This window comes from Garra rufa, chromosome 8 (assembly GCF_049309525.1).
Source record: "Garra rufa chromosome 8, GarRuf1.0, whole genome shotgun sequence".
NCBI lineage: Eukaryota > Metazoa > Chordata > Actinopteri > Cypriniformes > Cyprinidae > Garra > Garra rufa.
Window position 1 is genome coordinate 50,387,007 of NC_133368.1, and position 24,615 is coordinate 50,411,621.

The 24,615-nt window shown below is 39.7% G+C and overlaps 1 protein-coding gene across 1 annotated transcript in view; it reads left to right on the top strand.

Moving 5' to 3' along the window:
- The window catches only part of LOC141340244 (NACHT, LRR and PYD domains-containing protein 3-like), a 46,060-nt gene that overhangs the window by 6,180 nt on the left and 15,265 nt on the right, over nt 1-24,615 (top strand). The window contains exons 4-5 of the mRNA XM_073845168.1: nt 19,779-19,892; nt 19,991-21,787. Coding sequence (XP_073701269.1) covers nt 19,779-19,892; nt 19,991-21,787 — 1,911 coding nt within the window. The remainder of the gene's footprint in view (nt 1-19,778; nt 19,893-19,990; nt 21,788-24,615) is intronic.

Genomic DNA, 24,615 nt, shown 5'->3' on the forward strand with positions numbered 1-24,615 from the left:
TTACTAATCATAGCTGTAAGTTATATACTAGTTTTTCTTGCTGCTTTTGTGCAATAGATGAATAACAATATTTTGCTTTTTAGATATTTCTATTTTGCGGGGGTCCCGCGAATCATTTTAATTTCCCGCGTCCCGAATAGCCGCACTCGCCCATCAAGTTTTGTCCCGCGCCGCAGTCGGTTGCCTCGGGTCCCGCTATACTCCCGTAGGAGTGCAGGTCTCTACTGCATGTACTGAGCAAATAACGTTAACGCCATTTGGAAAAGATGAGCGGGAGCAGCGGCTCAACTTCCCAACAAAGTGTCTCTTAATGTAGGTTATCTTCAGTGTTTTACTGATGTAAAATTGTTTACAGTGTGTTTGGATTCCTAAAAGTTTAAGATTTTAATAATATTTTATTATAAAATTTTAATTGTTAATTTTATTTAAGATACTGTAGTTATTTTCTTAATTTGTCATGATAACTGACAACTTTATTTTAAAAAAGGCAACAATGTTTAAGAGGTTTTAAATAAACAGTAGAACAGTGTAGCATACTTTGTGATTATGCTTGGTCTTTCTTTGGTGCTGTTAAAACCACCATATCAAACCTGTAGCTCTTTCATGAAATAGTAGTAAATCGCATTTTAAATCGCAAATCGCAGCAGTTCAGAGTCAAAGTATCATGTTTGCAATACAAGAGAACCATTCCATTTCCATAGTCAATCCTTTATGTGTGAATGATGTGAAAAAAAAAACCCATAGTCATCTCTAGAACACAAACCTGTTCATTTGATTATTATTATTATTATTTTTTTTTTATTAAACTGGGTAAATTATTGCACCTTTTTATATTTTATGTGGTGTCATGATTATTATTGTATGTGTAAGAATCCACCCACCGGACCAAACGCTGAGTCCAGTGACCTGGTTGAAGGTTTAATGCATGTTTGGCCTTGTCACAACCCAAAGTTCAATTTATCTGGATTTAGTTTAAATTTTAGTCTAGCTCCATGTTTAATCTGACTCCAATTTCAAATTAAATTTAGGCAGTTTCTCTAATTTAAACTGATCACAAATATCGATTTTGTATTAATTTAGAAATTTAATTATTCTGGAAATCCCATACTTTTTATTATTCATTCATGAAGGACCTGATATCACTTAGTAATTCACTTGGCCTACAGTGAATGCACGACACAAGCTTGCCAGCTCTGATCTTACTCAGTGGGTACAGGGTGATTATTATACATTTTAAGTAGACTGCACCCTGCTAGCCATAACAAAAAGTGCATTGTTTTCTGTGATCATGAAAATTGTAACTTAAGTTAGTGATAATCAGAAATCAGAAATCGGAAGATCCCTAAAGATGTCCCCCATGGTCATTTATTGGTACTTCGGTGTGATCTATCCTGGACGCAGACTTGTGAAAATACAAGCACATTCTGTCAGATACAATTCTGGCACCTCCGTCTCAATATACTGTACAATGCGGCATACATTCACATCAAATGATAACTCGGCGACAGAGAGTTCCACTCACACAGGGGCGTAATTTCCACTGGGGGACACGCTTTTCAAAATCCCATTGGTGTTCTCCCACTTTCAGATGGTTTTGTTAAAGTAATCTCTTGTATTGTAGAATGGACTCGCAGCACTGCTGAGAGTTTCACATGATCGTTAAAACGAAACCAAAAGTAAAACGCGCATGCGCATTCAAAAACAATTTTAATACCCCAATGTTTAGAGAGCGACTCCCCAATGCACGCAAATTAGGCTACATAAATTATCAAGGCTGTTATTAGTATGTGGGATATAATAAGTTGTGTAGTGTCTATAGCTCTGTATCATGAATCTTGAAAGAGTAGCCTACTTTGATCATGCCTGCATTTATTGTCTACACGACTAAGAAAGAAGTGTTTATTTTTTTGTTTAAACTGTAGCTTGTTTCAAATGCAGTGGTTGCCTCTAATTTAAATGGCTCCACCTATAATAAAGAAAATAAACATCTTGTTCATGTACTAATATTTTTTATTTATTCTTGTCCCTTGCTTAAGACGTAAAATAAATATAGAAAATTATTATATAAAAAAGGCTTTCAGAATTAGCCCATTTGCTTGTAAAACATTTGCAATCAGAATCGGCCATAAAGAATCAAGATCGGCACATTACTAAAAAGAAATTAGGTGCTCCTAAATTTTTTTTTTTTTTGGTGCTCCTAACTTTTTGAAGTTGGGAGCACCAGTGCTACCAAGTAAAAAAGTTAATTTTTTAAAGATTAGAAATAGAATAGAATAGAATGCTAGAGTTTGAGGGTCAAATGGATGGAAGAGATGTGCTTTTAGTCTAGTATTTACGATGACTGAGGACAGAGCTGCTTAGATTGAATTGGGTAGGTCATTCCACCAGGAGGGAACATTTAAGGTAAAAGTCTGTGAAAGTGATTTTGTGCCTCTTTGGGATGGCACAATAATGCACTGTTCACTTGCAGAACACAAGCATTTATAGGGCACATAATTCTGAAGTAGAGATTTTAGGGGTGCAGAGCCAGTGGTGGTTTTGTAGGCAAACATTAAAGACTTGAATTTTATGTGAGCAGCTATTGGTAGCCAGTGTAAAATGATAAAAAGGTTTGTAAAGGTTTGATAGAAACTGGCTGGAAGACCTGCCGAGAGTGCATTGCAATAGTCAAGCCGGGACAGAACAAGAGATTGAACATGGAGTTGTGAAGCATGTTCCGAAAGAAAGGGCCTGATTGAATTAAGCAAATCTGCAGGACCGGGCAGTTTTAGCAAAGTGGTTTTACCCAGATAGCAAAAATCATCTGGCCTAGATCTGGCTCAGACCCATTGGAAACCATGCAACGGACTAGGGCCGGTGCGTTCGGCTCAACGGGCCAATAACGGCACAAATCTGTTTTTCTACATCTGAACCAGATATGGCCCGGATCTGGTCCAGTACCAAGCCCCCCAAAAAACTGCCACGCTCGTTTCCACGGACTCTGCCTGGATCTGCTCTGTAACTGTTGTTCCCGCGTTTAGCTCCAACACTGAAAAAAAAAAAAAAACATCACCTGCCTGTAGCCCCAGATATTCAGAAGACATTGATTAGCTTGTTCAGGAGTGTTTGATTAGTGTGTTTGATTCATTTGATCATCAATCACAACTCCAAGGTTCCTGGGTAGTGATGAAATGATAGGTTTGATGGAACCACAAGCAGTTCTGTCTAGGAAAGGTTGAGTTGATGATGGTCCTTCATCCAGCAAGAAATGTCTGTTAGACAAGCTGAGATGTGAGCAGTTATTGTCAGATCATCAGGATGGAATGAGAGGTAGAGTTGAGTGTCATCAGCATAGCAGTGATATAAAAGCAATGTTTCTGAATGACAAAACCTAGTGATGCCATGTAGACAGAGAAGAGAAGTAGACCAAGAACCGAACCCTGAGGTACCCCAGTAATTAGATGTTGCAACTTGGACACTTCACCACTCCAAGATACTTTGAAGAACCTATCTGAGTGGTAAGACTCAAACCACTGGAGTGTGTTCTTGAGATGTTCTTTGCCAATAGGGTTGACAGGAGGATTTGGTGGTTAACTGTAGCGTCTGGACCAATCAGACAGAGTTATGTGTTACATTTAACAAAATATCCTTAAAACCAACAAGCCAACTTTAGGTTAGCGTTCTAGAAACAACCCCCAATCCAACCAACATTAACCCCCTGGGGCCGACGGTCACGCCGGCGTGACCAACCTACTTTTTTTAAGATCTGCGCAAAAGACACTAAAAATGCTCTGTCGGTTTAAGTCATACACATTAGAGATATGCATCATTGGAAACTGTAAAGCGTGTACTTTTATTTGGGCACACTCAAAAGAACAGCAGAAAGTTGTGTTTTTTTATTTAGAATAAAGAAAACAAACAGGGTGATTTCTGTTTTCTCTGTCTCCGTGAACTGCTTTTAGAAATGCGTCACTTATATCATTCAAACACGGTGAATATTTAGCACACAAACATAAAAGTGGTATCTACTGAAAGCCTGAGATTTATGCTTTTAAACAAAGTAAGTTTTATCAAAAACAAATAATCTGTGATGAATTAATCTATATGAAACCAAGGAGATGTCTAGTCCATCCAGTTCCAACTAATTATCTCTAATGTGACCGCGCCCACTATCGCGAAATCTTTTGCCATGCAAATTAGCCATGTGCTTCTAGCGAGGCAAGGACCGGAGTATCTGTATGTGAGGAAACTCCCACATCACTGCAACAAAGCAACATGACTTCAAGTTCATCTTGGTTACAGTTTGTTACTGAATGAAGATATGCTGTGAGGAATAAGACTTATATTTACCACGATCATAAGAAGGACGCCATGCGACGCAAACCCAGCAGGAGGAGACATTTACATGAGTAAGTCTTACTTTCATTTTCCTACTAGCTTTCGCTGTTATTTACTTTGATAAAACGTGTACACGTTTTACTAGTTAGACTTATTCCAAACTAAAATTCCTGACTTTATCAAATGAAACATTATGAAGTAGGCTACGTTTGATTGCATTGCATCTCTTACAATGGCAGGATATTTATAATGTTCTAGAAAAACGATGTGATTATGACTGTGAGATGCATTTATGACGATATCTTTATGAATGTAGAATCATACTTTATTTATTTATTTTATTGTATAACAGTGTAAAAGTAATATGAGTGCTTACACTGAATGTGTTTACATCACGTTTATTAGTAACATATAGTGCTAAACGATAATTATTAGTTTCTTAGATATTGCATGTCCTTTTTTTACATTAGTACAAATTCTAGAGTATAGACTGTATTCTGACAGATAATCCTGATATGATTTTTGGTTTGTTTTGTTTTTGTAGTGATCTCAAACCTGCTCAAAAGATGAATCCTGCCCTCTTTCCCTTGAGTCCCTTCAAACTGTTTTCATCTGAGAGCACTAGAAATTTGAGATGTTCAACTACACTGATATTCTAGTGTAAAACAAGTTTTTGACTTTTTTGTATTTTTTTAAGGGCACACAAAATAGCAGGTAAGATTTGTTTCATTTGTTGAACAGAATTCAGAAGAAGTTTTCAGAAATGCCACAAAGTCTGTGCACATCTCTGTGGTAAGATGAGGGAGCTCAATAATGTGTCTTTGACCTTCATTATGTATGTTTTGTTTATACAGTGATAGTAAATAAAATAAAAATAATCTAAAACTCCATTCTCTGAATCTTCTTACATTGTTTCCTTACCTGCTATAGTCAAGTCAGACATTGATGGGGCCATTAGGGAGGGCCCTTTTGTCTTTCAGGTGTGAATTGCTAAATATTCATGGGCCATTGCCACACCTATGAATAATCCCTTTCGATAACAAAACATGTTTTATAAAATTTAAATCAATATATTGTTTTCTCTGAACGAGTGAACGAGATGATTTTCACATCATTTGGTTGAAAAAATTCTAGCCTACGACATCCAATTATCTAAAGTCTTGTAAAGAAATGTCCTTTATGTGCTTCATGGCCTTATTTCAGTGACTTCAAAACTTTAGATTTTCAATAACCACGCATAAACATAGTTTTCTCAAAAACACAAACATGCCCATTAATGTTGCTTGCATATTATTGTAGCCCAATATGTGCTGATTACAATGTAATCTGACTTTAACCATTCATATGTTTTTAAGATACTGAAAAAAGCACAAATGTCAGGGCATGTCAAAACTTCTTCAGGGCCCCAAAACACCTCAGGCCCCAGAGGGTTAAGGCAACTGGGCCTTAAGGGCTCAGTTGCCAGGGCAACTATCTGATAACACCAGTTTTACAATCCAAAGTAATGCAGCAACTATAGGAGAGACATTTGGCCTACTGAAATTGACTCTTCCCTAATTCATAGGAAAACCTTCCTATGAATGAGAACACAAATGCTCCAGTCGTGTATATTATTGTGGTTTATGTACCTTGTCTTTTGTATGGTGTAATGTTTTTTTATGCATGTGTTACTATAGATAGATATATTATGTAATATAACCACATGGTCATGTTTGGTATCTCTGAATTCGTATTTTGATGATCTAAAAGATGATGCATATTATATGTTGATACACATATAACATATTAGAGTTTCAAGAATCTGTAGTAGTGTTGCATGAATACCCAATCCTGGCAGACATGCAAATTGCCTTGCTTTCAGACAAAGAATCATAAAAGTTCACATTATCTCCAAATCTCCCGCTTGGAATTCAGCCCCTCTCATTGGTCAAGTCCACCTTTAGAGGTGTGATCTTCCCAGATGTTAAAAGGGCTCACACACCGTTCCGTCCAGTTCTTCTAAGTTCTTCAGAAAAACTTGATTGCTGCCTGTGGGGAGGGCCTCCACAGGCCCAGGCCAGATGGGGGGCCTCAACATATGGAGCTGTGTGGACTCTCCACACAGACTACTCCCACTGGAGTTCATTTCACTCGACTATGGAACTTATCAGAATGTACACGATCGGACATCTCTCTCTCTTCACTCCTGGCCATCTCTGGATACCCATCTCTGAAGTGCGGCCTGCAGTTCCTTAGAACCGCTCACTCGGGAGAGAGGACTCTCTCAACCACGACAGAGTCAAGAACAACCTTGGAGTTTCGAGAAATTGCAACTTCGGCCATCAAATGGAACCATCCAGGACTTCTTCAGAGGCTCCACGAGACTCTCGGTCGAATGCAAGTATCGTTTCTTCCACTAAACAGAGGTTGTGTGTAAGCTATCTGATGCTGTGCTTCGCGTTAGAAACTGATGGTTCTTTCAGATGGTCAGCTCAGCCTCACGCCCTTTTCCTGTACTGTTCTAACCATCCTCCTACCCTACCCTGTATGAGTGAGTATATGTTTGTTTGTTTAGATTAGTTATATGTTAGTCGTTAGTTAATAAAACTCTTGTGCACAAATTACACGAGTCTCTGGTTCTGCCTTGCAAATTAATGTCCCTTTACGATTTCCGATCAAGCTACATGCTCTAATGCATTATTACTGTAAGAATGTTATTTTTCTGTGGCCAAGAAAATATCATTGCTTAGGGTTGATACGAAATTACCCTGAATGTTCGCTAGACGAACAGATTAATTGATTGCGATTTAATCCCGCTACAGTTACTACTGGTGGCTGATATAAATAATGGTAATTAATCAAAATTAATTGTAATTATTTATATACATTTCCCTTTTGAGCTAAATTCGCTACATCTGGTGGAGGAACGCGGGCAATCGTTTAAACATTATTTGCAAGCAGACTCAGAATCAAACTTGTGTGTTTGTCTCAGGAATTTTATTAACACCTTACACATGCAGCTTCTGATAAAGTCAGATAGACTATAGCTTGAAGGTCCCTTACTATGAGCAGTAGAAAGTTCTTCAGTGTCTATAATGCATTTAGATCGTACGATAAGAAACTAACATGATATTAGCGAAGGAACCCTAATTTCTGATGTTAGTAGAGCCTAAGCCTTCTCTGACGAAGAAATCTCAGATTAGCAGCTCTTATAAATGGTACCCAGAATAAATCAGTCTGAACTTGGGCGAAGAAATCCCCAGCTCAGTTCTGTTGTAGGTGATCTGAACGATGCTCTTCATTTCACTGATTACAGCCGTCTTATTTTACGTATAATTGTATTCATATCGATCCGCTCATGTGAAACATTTACGTCAAATTAATAATGTTTTAGAACATTTTCCAATGCTATAACGCATGTTGAATCGTACGATAAGGAACTAACCTAAAATTGGCAAAGGAATCCCAATTTTGTTGGTAGTAGCGTAAGCCTTCTCTGACGAAGAAATCTCAGATTAGCAGCTCGTATAAATGGTACCCAGAATAGATCAGTCTGAACTTGGGCTAAGAAATTCCCACTTCAGCACAGCTGTAGGTGATCTGAGCAATGCGTCTCACTTCACTGATTTAAGGCCTAATTATGTATTACGTATCAGTGTATTCATATTGATCCGTTCATGTGAAACATTTACGTCAAATAAATGGTGTTATTCTAGTGTAGCTGACTAATAATTCACCATTGTCTGTGAAGTGAACATGCTGTTTTGATTTGTGAACGAGTTGCATGTGACGTCATGACTGAGCACACCTCATCTGACCACATGTGAGTCCCGGTGCACGCTCACAGCACGGACCAATCGCTGCTCCGCTTGGGCTGGGTTGTGAGCTTACATCTGTCTCTTAGCAACACATGACCCCGGAAGTGTGAGCAGACACTTCTGGGTTAATCTGATAACAGCACCACCCACTTCACAGACCTTAGGGTAAACTAACAACCACGTATAGCTAAAGCTAGCTCTTTAGCCACCCTAAACGCATGCAAGTTAAAGCCCTCAACCTCAACTGATAGCTGTTAGCACTCAGCTAACACTTAGACATGTGTGAGTGTAGAGTGTAACATTTAACCCAAAGACTACAGACTTTGGAAGATTTTAGACTTAGGGACTTTGATTTTAACTAGTGATGGGAGAGATAAAACTGTTTGAGGTTTCAAATCAAACAAATCATGTCAAACAATGATTCCCTGTTGCGAAGCGCCCAGTTCTGGAAACCCCTGCTGGTCAGAACAGTGGAAGTGCAGTAAAAACGTAACACCTTACTAAACCAATAGACAATGATTTATTGAAGGTGTAATCCATTAAAGTTGATCAACCATCCCTAATACCTTTAAATAATAAGGGTCTTTTGGATGAGTGAGATTTCAGTAAATGTACGAAAGCTTGGCCAATCAGACCAATAGGAGATCTTAAAAGATGCCTCCTGCCTTTAAATGGGTCACTAAATGTGTACAATTTTAGTTGATACAAGATTGAATACAAATCTTAGACACTGGTTCATGAGACCTAGCATTGAACCGCTGAAATTTCAATTCAATTTTGAAAGCTATGATGTGTAAGAAGCCTTGTGTACTGAAATCACAATACTTCACAGTTTGATGCACTCCGAATCATGGATTCGAGAAATAAGGGATTAACTGAAGGCTAGGGCTGGGCGATTAATCGAAAAATAATCGAAATCGACATTCAGAACCTATAATCGATCAAATGTTTCCAGGTCGATTATTTCGATTACTTTCCCTTTAAAAACAGTACCGCGTGTGGAGTCACGTGACCCCGCTCCGTTACATTACGTTATTCCGCCGACATGTCCACGGAGAGCTTAAAAAATTTACAGGATATACAAGAGTAATTTTGTTTAGAAGACAGTGCTTATTTTCTACTTTGAAAGTGCATTTTCGGTTTTCGGCCGAAAGACTTTTATCACCGAAACAACACGGCCGAAACAGCATGTTGACACAAACAGAAACCGCAGCCTGCACGTGCTTGTCTGAAGCAACACGTCTGCGGTGTGGACGTTTTTCAGTATATCTGAGAAAGACCCACGGATAGCGATTTGCAAAACTTGTTTTGCCAAAATTTCCAGAGGGGTTGTGTCTGCAGTCGTGTGTGCAGTGATAAGAGCAGAGATCGAGACAAGATGTAGCTTTCAGTGAGTGAAAAACATTAGCTTTATGTTGGTGTTACGTCACAATATTTTAAAGATATGTCTTTTCATACTGTATTTTTATTAATATTTATGTTTTAAACCATGGAGGTGAGCCAATGGATATCACACAAGCAACGTGAAAACTGCGCAATGTTAAAATGAAAGTGAAAACGGATTTTCAGCATCTGACGTGCATTCTCTCAGAGACAATGAGAGACGATTATACTTCATATGCTGATATTAATTTAGTCCCCTAATATTTTCCTTGTGCCCTGAATATGGTGGGAAACGTATAAAAAGAAACGTATATTGTGCAAGGTTTGTTTCAGAAAATCGGTTCTTGAAATAAAGCTCTTAATTTTAATTGAAAACTGCAGTGTTATTAGGGGTTAAGAAAGTATTAATTATGATTTCAGGTGTTAAATGTGGGGACTGAAAGACAAGAAATGATGAAACTTCAAAAGGCTATCCATTGAATAAATCTGAGCGCTGCACGTTTCAAAGTCATTTGTTGCGCTGCTTTGTGTACCAGTCTGACAGCGCCTCCTGCTGGAAGAGAAACGCGTAGACTTGTAAATGTGAATTTTTTTACAGTCTATGATGTGTTGGATCCAGAAGATAATGTTATAAAAATGTAAACGATTAAACAATTTAAACAAAGGCAGTAAAATATATGTATATGTCAAGTAATAAAATACTTGATTGATAATAATTGTTTAAATTAATATAATTGATTTATTCTTTGAAACTTTAATATTAATGTATGCAATTGCAATGCCTTGATTCTAGTAAGATTAGTACACAGTCATAGCCATAAAAGGAATGGTACTAATAATTGGCATAATTCTTTCGGGGTTTCGGTTTTCGGCCTTGGTTTCCTCTTTTTCGGTTTTCGGTTTCGGCCAAGAATTTTCATTTCGGTGCATCCCTACTTGTCAGTGAACTATGAGGGCAAAAAAATAAATATTATATAAATATAATTTTATTAATAAATAAAATAATCGTTCATTAATCGTAATCGAGTTAAAATGTTCAATTAATCGAGATTTTGATTTTAGGCCAAATCGCCCAGCCCTACTGAAGGCCCAAACCTCTACAAAGTATGCTCAAAGATCCCATCACTAGTTTAAACAATTTCTCTCTCCCTCTCTCTTGCTATCTCCCCCTTTCTCTTGGGCTCATTTCCTGCTTGGCTGTCACCCTCTATGTAGGCTCACTCAGGGTGGCCCTTCCTCGCGTACTTTGATTTTAACCATGTTATCTTTATTTTGACTTCATTTTGCCTCTCTTTTATTTGGTTTAATTTACTAACCTTTATTTAGCTTGAATGTAGCAAATTCAGCTAAGATAATTTCAATTAAATTCGAAATGTATTTAAATCAATTTATTCACTTTTCCTTTTAGTTCCCTAAAGCTATTAGGACACTTTCATTTTGCTTTCACCTTATATTAGTTTATCCGACCATCATCATTTCCGTCACAGTATAGGGTTATAGCAGTTCCAGGAACTGCTATCCACTTGAACAAACAGGTTATTAGTAGACTAATTCCTGTCCCTCTCTATACCCCTCCTTACTCCTTAGCGGCAAGACCTCTCACACGAGGTAGCCTCTCAGCCCCTAGGTTTTATGACCCTCCTGCAGCATTCCTCTGAACGAGTGACAACTGCTAAGTCATATCTCAGACTTAAACTAAATAAGGAAAGCCCTTCTTTCTCCCACTGTCTCTTTATGATTTTATTTCAGTTTGTTTTATTCAATACCTTCCTAGTGACCAAACCTGAGAACCATCAGTGCATTGAGTAAAAGTGTGATCACATGTACAGCATGGTCAGTAGCTGACCCTTGCTTTCATCCTGATTAAAGTTACTCAAACCACTCCCTTTGTGCTCACCTGCACACGATCTCAGGGTCCAATCTCACTAGCTGCCCCACGACAGCTATTCACACCTTACCTGGCCTACAGAGCCAACCACCATACAGATAGCTTACCACCTCTGTTTGTACTTGCATTTGCCTTCTGTCTCTCTCTCTCGTGTCTCCACAAGTGAACCAGCGTGTCTCAGACATCCAGCCCTGCCAACTACCAGGACCAACTGGAGACTCGGCAGAGTGCTGTGAGGGACAACCTTCAGCCTAAAGCAGCCAACAGCTTGCAACGGCAGAGAAAGGAACAGTGGGACTGCAACATGGTTGCCTCACATCCAGCCTGGACAACCAGGAGCTGACCAGCATCATCATCTCCTTGGCCCACACCTTCAAGGGCCTCAGACAGGAGGTAAATGAACTAAACCTGCAAGTCACAGAGTTCCGAAGAGAACCGACATCCGCTGGAAAAGAGAAGGAACCGACAGACGCAAGGAACCTGACAGAACAATGGAAGGAAATCACCAGTCCTCAGAAGGCTTTAGCAGCTGCCAGACATCGAGAGCAGCTTGAAAGGCCACCAGTCAAGACTTAGACAGAGAACTGTTCCACACAAAGTCACTGTTAAAACAGTGCACACAGAACTTAATAAGAGAGACACAAGAGCCAAGGCCGTAGAAGGCCTTCTACATGCAGCCAGAGCTGAAGTCCAAACCTTAACTCCACAATTCTGCAACCTTAAAGAGGAGCTCAACACGGTCCAGAAAGACTTGGAAAAGTCCTATAGACTGCAAATGAGCTACACAAATAAAATACACCCTGCTGCACATCACACAGCCAGCAGTGCAGACCCCCTCATGCCGGTACACAGATACAAGAGGGGGAGGGGAAAAACCCCTCTGCTTGACACAAGTCAACTTCCTGAAAACTTCTGCAGTGTCAGAAGTAAAAGGACTCATTCAAGTGAGTCCTAAAACAGCACATGAAGTGACACAATCTCAATCGAATGGCTAGAGACAGCCCTGCATTCACACCAGAACTTGTAGGAGACAATGATGTCCATGCCTACCTGAGAGACATTTGACTTTCACCTGCGGTCTTGGACCAGTGTGAATCACCAAGATAGACTCCGTCTGCTCTGGGTCACCTCTAGCCCAGAGGTGCAACGCTTCCTGGCTCGACAGCCAGGACCCATTCAATCAGACTACCAGCAGCTAAGACAAGCTATCGTTAAGTAATTCTCAGACTCGGAGTCTGAACACGGACTGAATGCTGCCCTAGCCACTCAACAGGGCTATAATGAAACTCCCTATGCTTATTGTCATAGACCTCGATGAGCTTACTTCAAGAGCTTGAAAGAGCTTACTTCAAGAGCCTTTTCCTCCAAAACCTCCATCCTATTGCAAGTCACCATTTAGGCATGCTGGCCTGCCTCCACTCAATGCCTTTAACAACTGTGTCACCTGGTACAGAAAGCCTTTAACAAACACAAGGACTCATCAGAAAGGGTTCTTAAGACCCCACTGACTGTGATCTACAAAGCCCAGAGGATAAAGTTGGCACCAGAAGGCACCCCAGTATGGTTTCAGCGTAAGACCCTCCTATAAAGATTCCTAGTCAGCCGAAGACTCACAACCTTTAAAGTAGGTGAAAATATGTGCTCAAGGGAAGCAGGAGTCTCCATTAACATATTTTGGATTTGGATGCTTGAAAGGAAATCTTAAATGGATGTCTAAGCCTTACATGTCAACAGACTATACATGGCTCTTTTGAAACCTACAGACACTTGCTACATGCAATTTGAATTGACACTGCTGCGTATTTCCACAACAATGACTTGTCACAGGAAACACTGCCTCCAGAGAGCACAAATGTCATGACAACAGACTGAAGGCAAATCACCTGTGCCATTTAAGCTGACAATACCTGGCAACCCTAAGTTTGCTAATAACATCAGTAGCTAGCAGTTAGCATCATTCATTTGAAGCCTTTAACTACAGCTTGTGGGCATGCAGTGCAAAGTGATCCAACCCAGTGTCATTTAACCATATTTCTGGCTCCTGATTTCTTAAACTTTTGTTTTTCCCTTACCTTTAGGTCTCCTCAGCCACTTTACCTTCACTATTTTAGGTGTATCCCCTCCTGGTTCAACTAAATTTGCAGTTACTTAGTTAAATTTAAATATTTAATTACATGTTAACTGTTCAGTTAGAGGAGAATTTTCCTTTTTGGAGATATTTCATATTGGGAACTACTCAATAGCACGTTGGATAAAAACCTTAAGGAAGGACACACCCATGATGTGGTCTTGAACACGCAGCAGCAGTGAGCCACTTTTGTATGATGATCAGAGCAAGCCTAATGGTTGATCCAGATTGCTATTGAGTATTCCCAATTCCAGGTCACCCTGTGGTGTTAATCACTTAGCAGACAGCGATTCACTTATTTATTTCTATCTGTTTGATGTATTTACACTAATCCCTTTCATTCTAGTGTGGTTTCATATCTCCATAGAGCTGTAAGCAACCAGAGAAACTTTTCATTTGTGATTCTGCTTGTTCTCAACGAGTGCACCAAGTACTATGACCCTCCTACACGAGTAATCTCAATGATTACAAGGGCATAACTATAGTCATGCACACTGGTAACAAGCATTATTCGAATAGGAAAGCTGTCCTCCTTCCTTTCCCTCTTTTCCTTTACTTCTTAAGAGATCTAGCATGTGGCGAGCCATCAGGAGATTCTGAGAAATACTTCGACTATAAGAACCGTCTTAAGTCATTTACTAAATCTCGGCTTACGCCCTTGAAAGAAATACTCCCAGGATCACACAAATCTTAGCATCCTAGCATCCAAAGCTAAGATATTGATCATATAAGACACTTCACTAGCAAGCTATGCCCCAAAACAACAAGCTGTAGGTTACATCGCTAGCTGACCTATTAAACCTTTGGTCCTGATCTCTTTAGGCTGGTGCATTAGCCTATCGCCCTTACTCTCAACCTGAGCGTGGCAACATCCTGCAGATGCTCCGCTTAAACCCTCAGCTGGGTGACCTGAAAGACTGACTAGCCAGTGTGAGGAACACCATTCTTCCCAGGGGTGCTGACAACCTACTGCACCAGAGGAAAATACGACTGGACAATGAGAGAAGAGGACCAACGACACCTGACCCAAGCCAGAGTTACAGCCATGCTGGGCTGGTCAAGGTTATCATCACCTTAGCCCATCTCAGGGTTCTTAAACAGTCAGGAAACAACCTCACTCAACCGAGCACCGCATCCTGCAAGGAGCAGACATGTGCTCAAAGCCTCACAAACCAGCTAAAGACTAACACTCAAGCCAGAGTTAGGAAGGACTTTAAAGGGCTCAGACAGCTGCTGAACAAAGAGAGCACCTAGAATGAGCAACACATGACATGCAGAACTGTTGCTATGGCAACGGCCCCATGCTACGAACACCATGGTATGTCCAACGGCAGTCCACCACAACATCCTCCTCCACACCCTTCACACAGGTGCCAAATGGAGGCTGCACAAGGACAGCTGGACACGCCTACTTCTCCAGTACAGGAGCTCCTGACGCTAACAAAGAGCTCCTTGAATGAAACTCCACTGAGAAGTACTGGAAAGATAAACTTCTGACTCCTTGCCCAACGCAACACCGCATTAGACTTCTACAAAGGAAAAAGCATCCCGTAAGACCAGTCGACACCCCAGGAGCAGGCAGACAATGTTGAATGGAGCAACGGGCCCACAGGTCCAACAGCGAAACCCCTACCAACACAACTCAGACCCGCTCAAGTCAGTGTCGACATCCCCAACATCAGACGCCTGATGAAGTTTGAGCAAAACAGCGGGCTAACAGACACCTGCTGCCCTCCTGCCACCCTAACCGGGTCCGTCTGAAACTTTCTTTACACTACAAAATCTTTATGACAATTCCTTGCGAACCCTGGAACTACCTGCCCTCTCACAAGTGAGAGTCCAACCAGCGATTCCAGACTGCAGGGACCACAGATACTAGATAACAACCACCTGACACAGACCAACTCGGGTCAGGATGACAAGTGACACTGCCTCGACACCTGCTGCACAAGCTCGAGGACCCATACCTTGCCACCGTCTACATTATCACACCTGATAATGTCGACCACAGCACCACAGCCACTCCTTGAAGCACCAACCACCAGAGAGCCACCTCTCTCTTCCAGCCATGAGTGGCAGGTGCAGGCCTGATTGTTCTGCACCTTTGACGTCGCTCGCTGTTGTCTGTTGGACGGACAACAACGTTCGAAAGAGGGGGAATTGTAGCGTCTGGACCAATCAGACATAGTTATGTGTTACATTTAACAAAATATCCTTAAAACCAACAAGCCAACTTAAGGTTGGCGTTCTAGAAACAACCCCCAATCCAACCAACATTAAGACAACTGGGCCTTAAGGGCTCAGTTGCCAGGGCAACTATCTGATAACACCAGCTTTACAATCCAAAGTAATGCAGCAACTATAGGAGAGACATTTGGCCTACTGAAATTGACTCTTCCCTAATTCATAGGAAAACCTTCCTATGAATGAACACACAAATGCTCCAGTCGTGTATATTATTGTGGTTTATGTACCTTGTCTTTTGTATGGTGTAATGTTTTTTATGCATGTGTTACTATAGATAGATATATTATGTAATATAACCACACGGTCATGTTTGGTATCTCTGAATTCGTATTTTGATGATCTAAAAGATGATGCATATTATATGTTGATACACATATAACATATTAGAGTTTCAAGAATCCGTAGTAGTGTTGCATGAACACCCAATCCTGGCAGACATGCAAATTGCCTTGCTTTCAGACAAAGAGTCATAAAAGTTCACATTATCTCCAAATCTCCCGCTTGGAATTCAGCCCCTCTCATTGGTCAAGTCCACCTTTAGAGGTGTGATCTTCCCAGATGTTAAAAGGGCTTACACACCGTTCCGTCCAGTTCTTCTAAGTTCTTCAGAAAAACTTGATTGCTGCCTGTGGGGAGGGCCTCCACAGGCCCAGGCCCAGAGGGGGGGCCTCAACATATGGAGCTGTGTGGACTCTCCACACAGACTACTCCCACTGGAGTTCATTTCACTCGACTATGGAACTTATCAGAATGTACACGATCGGACATCTCTCTCTCTTCACTCCTGGCCATCTCTGGATCCCCATCTCTGAAGTGCGGCCTGCGGTTCCTCAGTACCGCTCACTCGGGAGAGAGGACTCTCTCAACCACAACAGAGTCAAGAACAACCTTGGAGTTTCGAGAAATTGCAACTTCGGCCATCAAATGGAACCATCCAGGACTTCTTCAGAGGCTCCACGAGACTCTCGGTCGAATGCAAGTATCGTTTCTTCCACTAAACAGAGGTTGTGTGTAAGCTATCTGATGCTGTGCTTCGCGTTAGAAACTGATGGTTCTTTTAGATGGTCAGCTCAGCCTCACGCCCTTTTCCTGTACTGTTCTAACCATCCTCCTACCCTACCCTGTATGAGTGAGTATATGTTTGTTTGTTTGTTTAGATTAGTTATATGTTAGTCATTAGTTGAGTGTGTGCGACGAACAACCGTATAAGTCCAAAAAAACAAAAAAATGAGATAACCGCGTGGCATTAATTGTATGTGTGAACTTTGTATACAGAAACAGTTTGGGGATATTTTCGCGCGACCAAGAGCCCGCATTTTAAACGTTAAAATAGCATCACGCGGAAAAACCGTCTATGTCCACAAAGAAGAATGGAGATGCCGCTTGCTGTCATGTCCGCTTCGGACATTAAAAGGCAAACCTCGGCAAAAAAAAAGAGAGCCGACATGACCAAATGGAAGGACAGAGTAAGGAAGGCTTTGAGGGATACTGGAAAACCATATTTGACTCGAAGAGGAGAACAAAAACCAGGGAAAAATCCACCGAAAGATGTGAGTGGAAGAACCGTATATGTGATGTGATCTCTCTCTCTCTCTCTCTCTCTCTGAACGTGCTGAGGAGCGCTAAACACCGCATAAACAGTTAACCTATCAAAATAAACCACATACCATATATAATAAAGCTGTATTCATTCATATTTCCCGCCAGTCCTGTGTAAAGTACGGCAAGCAGAGTTTATTTGTTTATATATTTATTTATATTGTGAGATGGCGGAGCGCGAGAACAGTTTGAAGTTGTATATACACAGGTGCGCTGCGCCAGCTTTTCTAAAAAAACGACAAGGTGCACTATTGGAGCTATCTAAACATACATTGTATAACATTTAGCTATGATGTATGTCTGCATTGTATTTATTTATTAATTTATATATTGTTTTTTGTTAATAATTCATTGTTATTGTCTGTACTGTAAGAGGGTCTATGTATTGTACATTGTTCATACTGTATTTTCTGTTTTTAAATAATAATAACAATAAGATTGAAATAAATGCTTAATATTAACCTGAAGTTTCTGTTACTGTATTAAAACTAAGATAAAGGAATCAGATCTTTAGTGGTTTAAAGTGATATAATGAACTGGAGTTATACTGTTATTCCACACTAACTGGACATATACCGTTCTTCCACATTTCAGAAATATAAATCACAATAACTTTTGATTTTTAATACTGACACTGAAAAATGTTATCTCCTTAGAATTGAGAAGCTTTTGTTGTCTATTTTCAAGTAAAATAAAAATATATAATATAATGTTCACAATCCAAATGAAAAAAATCTTATTACTCAAAATTTAAAAATATGGACTTGTATGGTTCTTCGTCTCAAGGCCTCAGTTAATAAAACTCTTGTGCACAAATTACACTAGTCTCTGATTCTGCCTTGCAAATTAATGTCCCTTTACGATTTCCGATCAAGCTACATGCTCTAATGCATTATTACTGTAAGAATGTTATTTTTCTGTGGCCAAGAAAATATCATTGCTTAGGGTTGATACGAAATTACCCTGAATGTTCGCTAGACGAACAGATTAATTGATGGCGATTTAATCCCGTTACAGTTACTACTGGCGGCTGATATAAATAATGGTAATTAATCAAAATTAATTGTAATTATTTATATACATTTCCCTTTTGAGCTAAATTCGCTACATTAACCATGTCAAAAGCAGCTGACAGATCCAGCAAGTGTTTTTGCAATGAAAGGAGGAAGGGAAACCGGTCTGTAGTTCTCTAAAAGAGATGGGTTCAGGGTGGGGTTATACAAGCCTGTCTAAATGTTGTGAAAGACACCAGTCTGAAGGAATGTGTTAATGATGTATGAGTTAGTGCAGGTACAACTGCAGGCGAATTGGCTTGAAGGAAATGAGATGAAATAGTATCAAGTGGACAAGTATGATTAGAAAGGATGAGTTTGGAGATTTCTGCCGCACAGAGTGAAGAGAATTTCATATAATAATAATATAATAATATAGGTGACTGCTGTGAAACCATTTTACCAATCACACGGAGACCTCTAGAATGATACTAAACATGAAGGGAAAGAACAATATATTCACAAAATATAACGTGTGGTATAAGGATATTCTTGCTTTTGAGGAAAAAGAGTGAGAGTGAAAGGTAGGGAGGGGAGAGTAGAGGGAGGAAGGGGATCGTAAATGAACTAGAAGATAAATTTAGTCAGGGTGGTGTTGTTTTCTGTCTTTGGAGATCTCTTCTCTAGATTAGTTTTATTGTTTTGTTGCATGGCATCTGTTTGTGAGAGTTCCTGATATTTTGGTTTCATGAGGAAATAATTTCACCCCTACATATGTTCTTTTGGCATTTTGTTTATTTTATAATAAATCCTTTTTAATTAGCTTACTGAAAAAAAACAACAGCAGCAGCATTATGGTATAACAACATTTATTTGAAACAAATGTTTGCTACTCGCCACCTTATCTCCACTCTTTACTTTCATTCTTTTCATGGTTTTGGAACACTTCTCTGACATTTCTTCTCTTTGCATAACTCTTTGCATAACACTAACTTTGAATAACAAATGCTTTGTCGTCTTTCTAGAATTTAAATGCTTTCTCAGAATCTTTAAAGTCCGCGAGCAATCGTACAGGTGCGGATACATTTGTACCTGCTCAGCTAATTGACACCATTCATAAATACAGAGGCAAGTGGAACATGCAGGATTGATATTTAAACCATCTTTTACGTTTCAGTATTCACATACACTAGTCCATATGGCGATTCAAATTAAGTTACAGACCAACTTTTGATTTACTCATCCAAAAATCGTCAAATTCCGTGGCATTTTGTGCTATAGTAAATTCCATTTTTATGATGCCCTTAATATAATGGCTGGGCAAACACTGAAAATAGTGTAAGTGAAATGATCCTTAAGTGCTTTTTAAAGTGATTTGTTTAAATATTAGTAATTCAAAATTATTCACTTCAACCTCTTTGTTACAGTTTAGTTCAGCAGAAGACATCAAAACCAGAGTTCAGCTGTGTGTCTATGAGGAGTGACACATCTATGAATCATCCATTAGATTATAAGAGTGAAGATACAAAGACTGATCTCAGGTCTAATATTTCTGTAAAATATTATTTGATTATGATACAGCATACATAAAAGACACTGTGCTCATTTGCTTATTTAATAATGTATTTTAATTTTACAGGAATGAAGTTCTCAACTGGTTTAGATCAAATTTAATGAAGAAGTTTGGTCGTCTGTATGAGGGAACAGCGACGCAGGGAAACCCAACACTCCTGAATGAGATCTACACAGAGCTCTACATCACAGAGAGTGAGAGTGGAGAGATCAGTAATGAGGTGAGACAGATTGAGACACAATCCAGGAGAGCAGCAACAGAGGACACAGCCATCAAATGCAATGACATCTTTAGACCTTTACCTGGACAAGACAAAGCCATCAGAACTGTGCTGACAAAGGGAGTCGCTGGCATTGGAAAAACTGTCTCTGTGCAGAAGTTCATCCTGGACTGGGCTGAAGAGAAAGAGAATCAGGACGTCCAGCTCATATTTCCACTTCCTTTCAGAGAAATCAACTTGATGAAGCACAAAACACTCAGTCTTTCAGATCTTCTTCATGTTTTTTTCCCTGAAACTAAAGAAATAAAAATATCCAGTGATGAATATAAAGTGTTGTTCATCTTTGATGGTCTGGATGAGTGTCGTCTGTCTCTGAATTTTAAGAGCGTTGTAAGGTTGTGTGATATAAGTAAATCAGCCTCAGTGGATGTGCTGCTGATGAACCTCATTGTGGGTAATCTGCTTCCCTCTGCTCTCATCTGGATCACCTCCAGACCAGCAGCAGCTGATCTCATCCCCTCTGAGTGTGTCCATCGAGTGACAGAGGTACGAGGATTCAATGAGCCACAGAAAGAGGAATACTTCAGGAAGAGAATCAGTGATCAGAGTCTGGCCGACAGGATCATCTCACACCTGAAGTCATCCAGGAGCCTCTACATCATGTGCCACATCCCAGTGTTCTGCTGGATCTCAGCCGCTGTTCTAGAGAAGATGTTGAGTCAAGCAGAGTGGAAAATTCCCAAGACTCTCACTCAAATGTACACACACTTCCTGATCCTTCAGACCAACGTCAAACATGAGAAGGACTATGAGAAGAAGGTGACAGATGAAGACATGATCCTCAAACTGGGGAAACTGGCTTTTCAGCAGCTTGTGAAAGGCAACCTGATCTTCTATGAGGAAGACCTGAGAGAGTGTGGCATTGATGTGACAGAAGCATCAGTGTACTCAGGATTGTGCACTCAGATCTTCAGACAGGAGTTGGGCTTGTATCAGGGGAAAGTCTTCTGCTTTGTTCATCTGAGCATTCAGGAGCATCTAGCAGCTCTATATGTGCACCTCTCCTGTATAAACAACAGAAATGTATTTGAGCCCCTCATGAAACTGAGTTTGTGGTCTAAAGTGAAGGACTTGTTTCAGCTCAGTTCATCAGAACATGTTTTATTATCTGAGCTGCATCAGAGGGCTGTGGATGAGGCTCTACAGAGTAAAAATGGACATCTAGATCTTTTCTTGCGGTTCCTTCTGGGTTTGTCAGTGGAGTCTCATCAGATTCTCCTACAACAGATAATGACACTGAAAAAAAGCAGCTCTGACAGCAATGAGGAAACAGTTGAGTACATCAAGATGAAGATCAGGACCATTGACTCTTCAGAGAAATCCATCAATCTGTTCCACTGTCTGAATGAACTGGGTGATCATTCACTAGTGGAGGAAATACAACGATATCTGAATTCAGGAAAAATAAAGAAAGCCAAACTCTCTTCATCTCAGTGGTCAGCTTTAGTTTTTGTGTTGTTGACATCAGAAGAGGAACTGAATGAGTTTCATCTTGACAAATTTGTTGAAGAAAAGAATAATGCTGAAAATATGGAAGTTCTTCAGAAGCTGCTGCCTGTGATTAAAGAATCCAGATCAGTTCAGTAAGTATCACTCATACATCCACTTAATGCAATTATAATAAGGTTTTGGCAATATTGCGATTTAAACTTTACCTCATGTAAATGCAATACTTGGATCTGAACAGCAAGCATAATTGTATTAGCATAGGTGTTGTACGCTGATTTTAATGGAAAATACAGGAGGGTTGTTGAAACTAGTCAATGCTAATCAACTATTCGATTTTAAAAATCCTCAATTTAATTTTGCAAGCGTTGACTAACCAACAAAATACCAAAAGTGGTGCATTTCATGGATGAGCATCCATGAAATGCACTATTAGACTGTTTTCCAAGGCTGCATTATATATTAAACCCACTTAAAAATCATAATTAAGCATAAACGATATGATTTAGTTAAATAAATATATGCGATACAAGGTTTTTTTATTTTGTTATATATGTGTGTCAGTTATGTACATGCGTGTAGGTTATGTACATGCATCTCACAGCAGCTCCGTTCACAGGAACTGTCATCATTTACATGTGTGGAGCGTCTCAAACTCCATCTCTGCATGTTGTTGGGAGTTTGGGTTTATTATAATGTTCATCTGGGAACACAACGTGTGCAATTTCATCCGTTTTGTAAGGTAAATCATTTGTAAACCTATGCAAACTCTAGGGCTGTCCCCGACTATGAATTTTCATAGTCGAATCAGAATTTTCGAATCTTTCTATAGTCGACCGATAGTCGAATCATAGGCTTATGTGTGTGTGTGAATGGGTTGGGAGGGGCACGACACTATAGTCAGCAGGAGGGTAAAACAGTTTTTATTTTATTTTACACACTGCACACAGCAACAACTTTTATAAAAGCGACCAAAACTGCCTGCCAACTGACAGACGAACTTATTTAGGTTTAAATAAAAACACAGAACGCGTCTTTTAGTTCTAAAAACGCGAGGCGCACAGCACTGCCTTTTTTGCTAAGCAACGACCGAAACAGCTGTCCTGTCAGTCAAATCAAAGGATCATAGCGCGAACGCTCTAAAATCTTAGTTTTTTTGCTGTTAAGTAAACTGTCATATTAGCAGAAACCCTAAATAATACAGCTCCTGGTTACCCACGGTAGACACCAAAGGTTTCTCCTCCATTTCTTGCAGTCTCCGGACTTTTTAAGCAACGGTAAACTTTCGCCATCACAACAGAAGACCCGCCTCTCCATTCATTCGATTGGACAATGGAAAAGAACGCGAATGACGTTGGGCGTTTTTCCGCTCAGAGTTGATTTTTTTTTCAACTTCAGGCGCTCAGAGCGCTCCTGCAAAAACGCGAGGCGCGGGGGGCGCATAAACAGAGCGCAGAACGCTCACTGCCAACAGAAAGCCATTCAAAAGAGGCGCCTCCAATTGCAAAAACGCGTTCGGTGTGATCGCCGCCTAATCCCTGCCGTCAAGATGGTCCGCATCTCATCAGGGCAAGTGAAAATTAAATCTGTCACAGGGGTGGTTAGATTTATTCACAAACACGTTAAAATATTTATTGAACGCTTCTTTCTTTTCACTTTTGTTTTTACTGCATTATCATAATCAAAGGCTGTATATAACTTAATATAACAGTACAAAACCAGTAGTTCTGTGTGCAATTAGACATTGAGCACCCCCATATTGCCAAAATGGTAGCATGCTCGTTTCACCCGCGAAGATTCGACTGTAAGATCGGTGGTCGAATCAGGCTCCGCATATCGATGCATCGAATCTTCGACTATTCGGGGACAGCCCTAGCAAACTCAGGAGAATACATCAATATATTTCTCATTATGCTAAAGGACCGTTCACACCAAGAACTATAACTATAAAGATAACGTTCTTAAAATCGTTCGCACCACAACTATAGCGATAACAAAGGGCAATTATATCGTTGGGATCACTTTTTTTTTTTTAAATACAGCTGATGAATGATAAAACACTGACAGCTAATCAAACCTCATCCATATTTAAAGGGTTGTGCATTTGAAATAGCAGGTGACATTGTAGAAAAGCAAACATACATTGCACAGCAAACAGAGTAACATAACATAAAATTACCTCAGGAGTTCAGTGCTGTTTGGACAACACTGTCTTGCCTCTCTGTAAGGTGCAGTAGAGAAAATCTGTTTTAAAAAAATTGTTTTTATTCCACTACATTGAGATCTAGGTTCACCGTTTAGATGTGCTCGAAACATGCATGCTGAGGACATTTACATCAAATGAATTTCATTATGTTTCTATAGCGTCGAAAAAGCTTGGAATACAACCATACACAGTGTTTTGCAGAAGACGTAAATAAAACAGCGGCCAGTAATACATCTGCTCTTTCTGAGTCCATCATTTGTGCTGTGCAGTGGGGTATGTGAATAATGGCAATAAAAAATTAACCACAATTCTTGCTGATTAATAAGAATAAAGGAAATTGCATGTAAACGGGAGTAAAGAGCTTTGCTTTTCACATATAAACATCATAATGCGGTTAAGTCCTGATTATTGCAAAAATCGCATTATTCATCCGCGTGTCAACATAGTGACTGAGAACAATCACTTCACTTTTAAAACATTAAGAATATCGGAGGTAAAAGTTCAGAAATCTTCAGTGCTACAGATGTTGTCCAGAGTTTAGTGGTCAGTATTTTGATGTTTTGTATCAAATCAGTGACACTGTAAGATTCAGAGACAGACAAGTGCAATTAGAATAAATAATTATTGTCAATAATTAAATGTTTTTGCAAAAAAAAAAAGAATTTAAGTAATTGTAATTTTTAAAGTGATCATGAACTGCCTCTGTTTTTTTATTTTCTACTGTTCTCTAAGGTCCACTCATATTGTTGTCAAGATTGT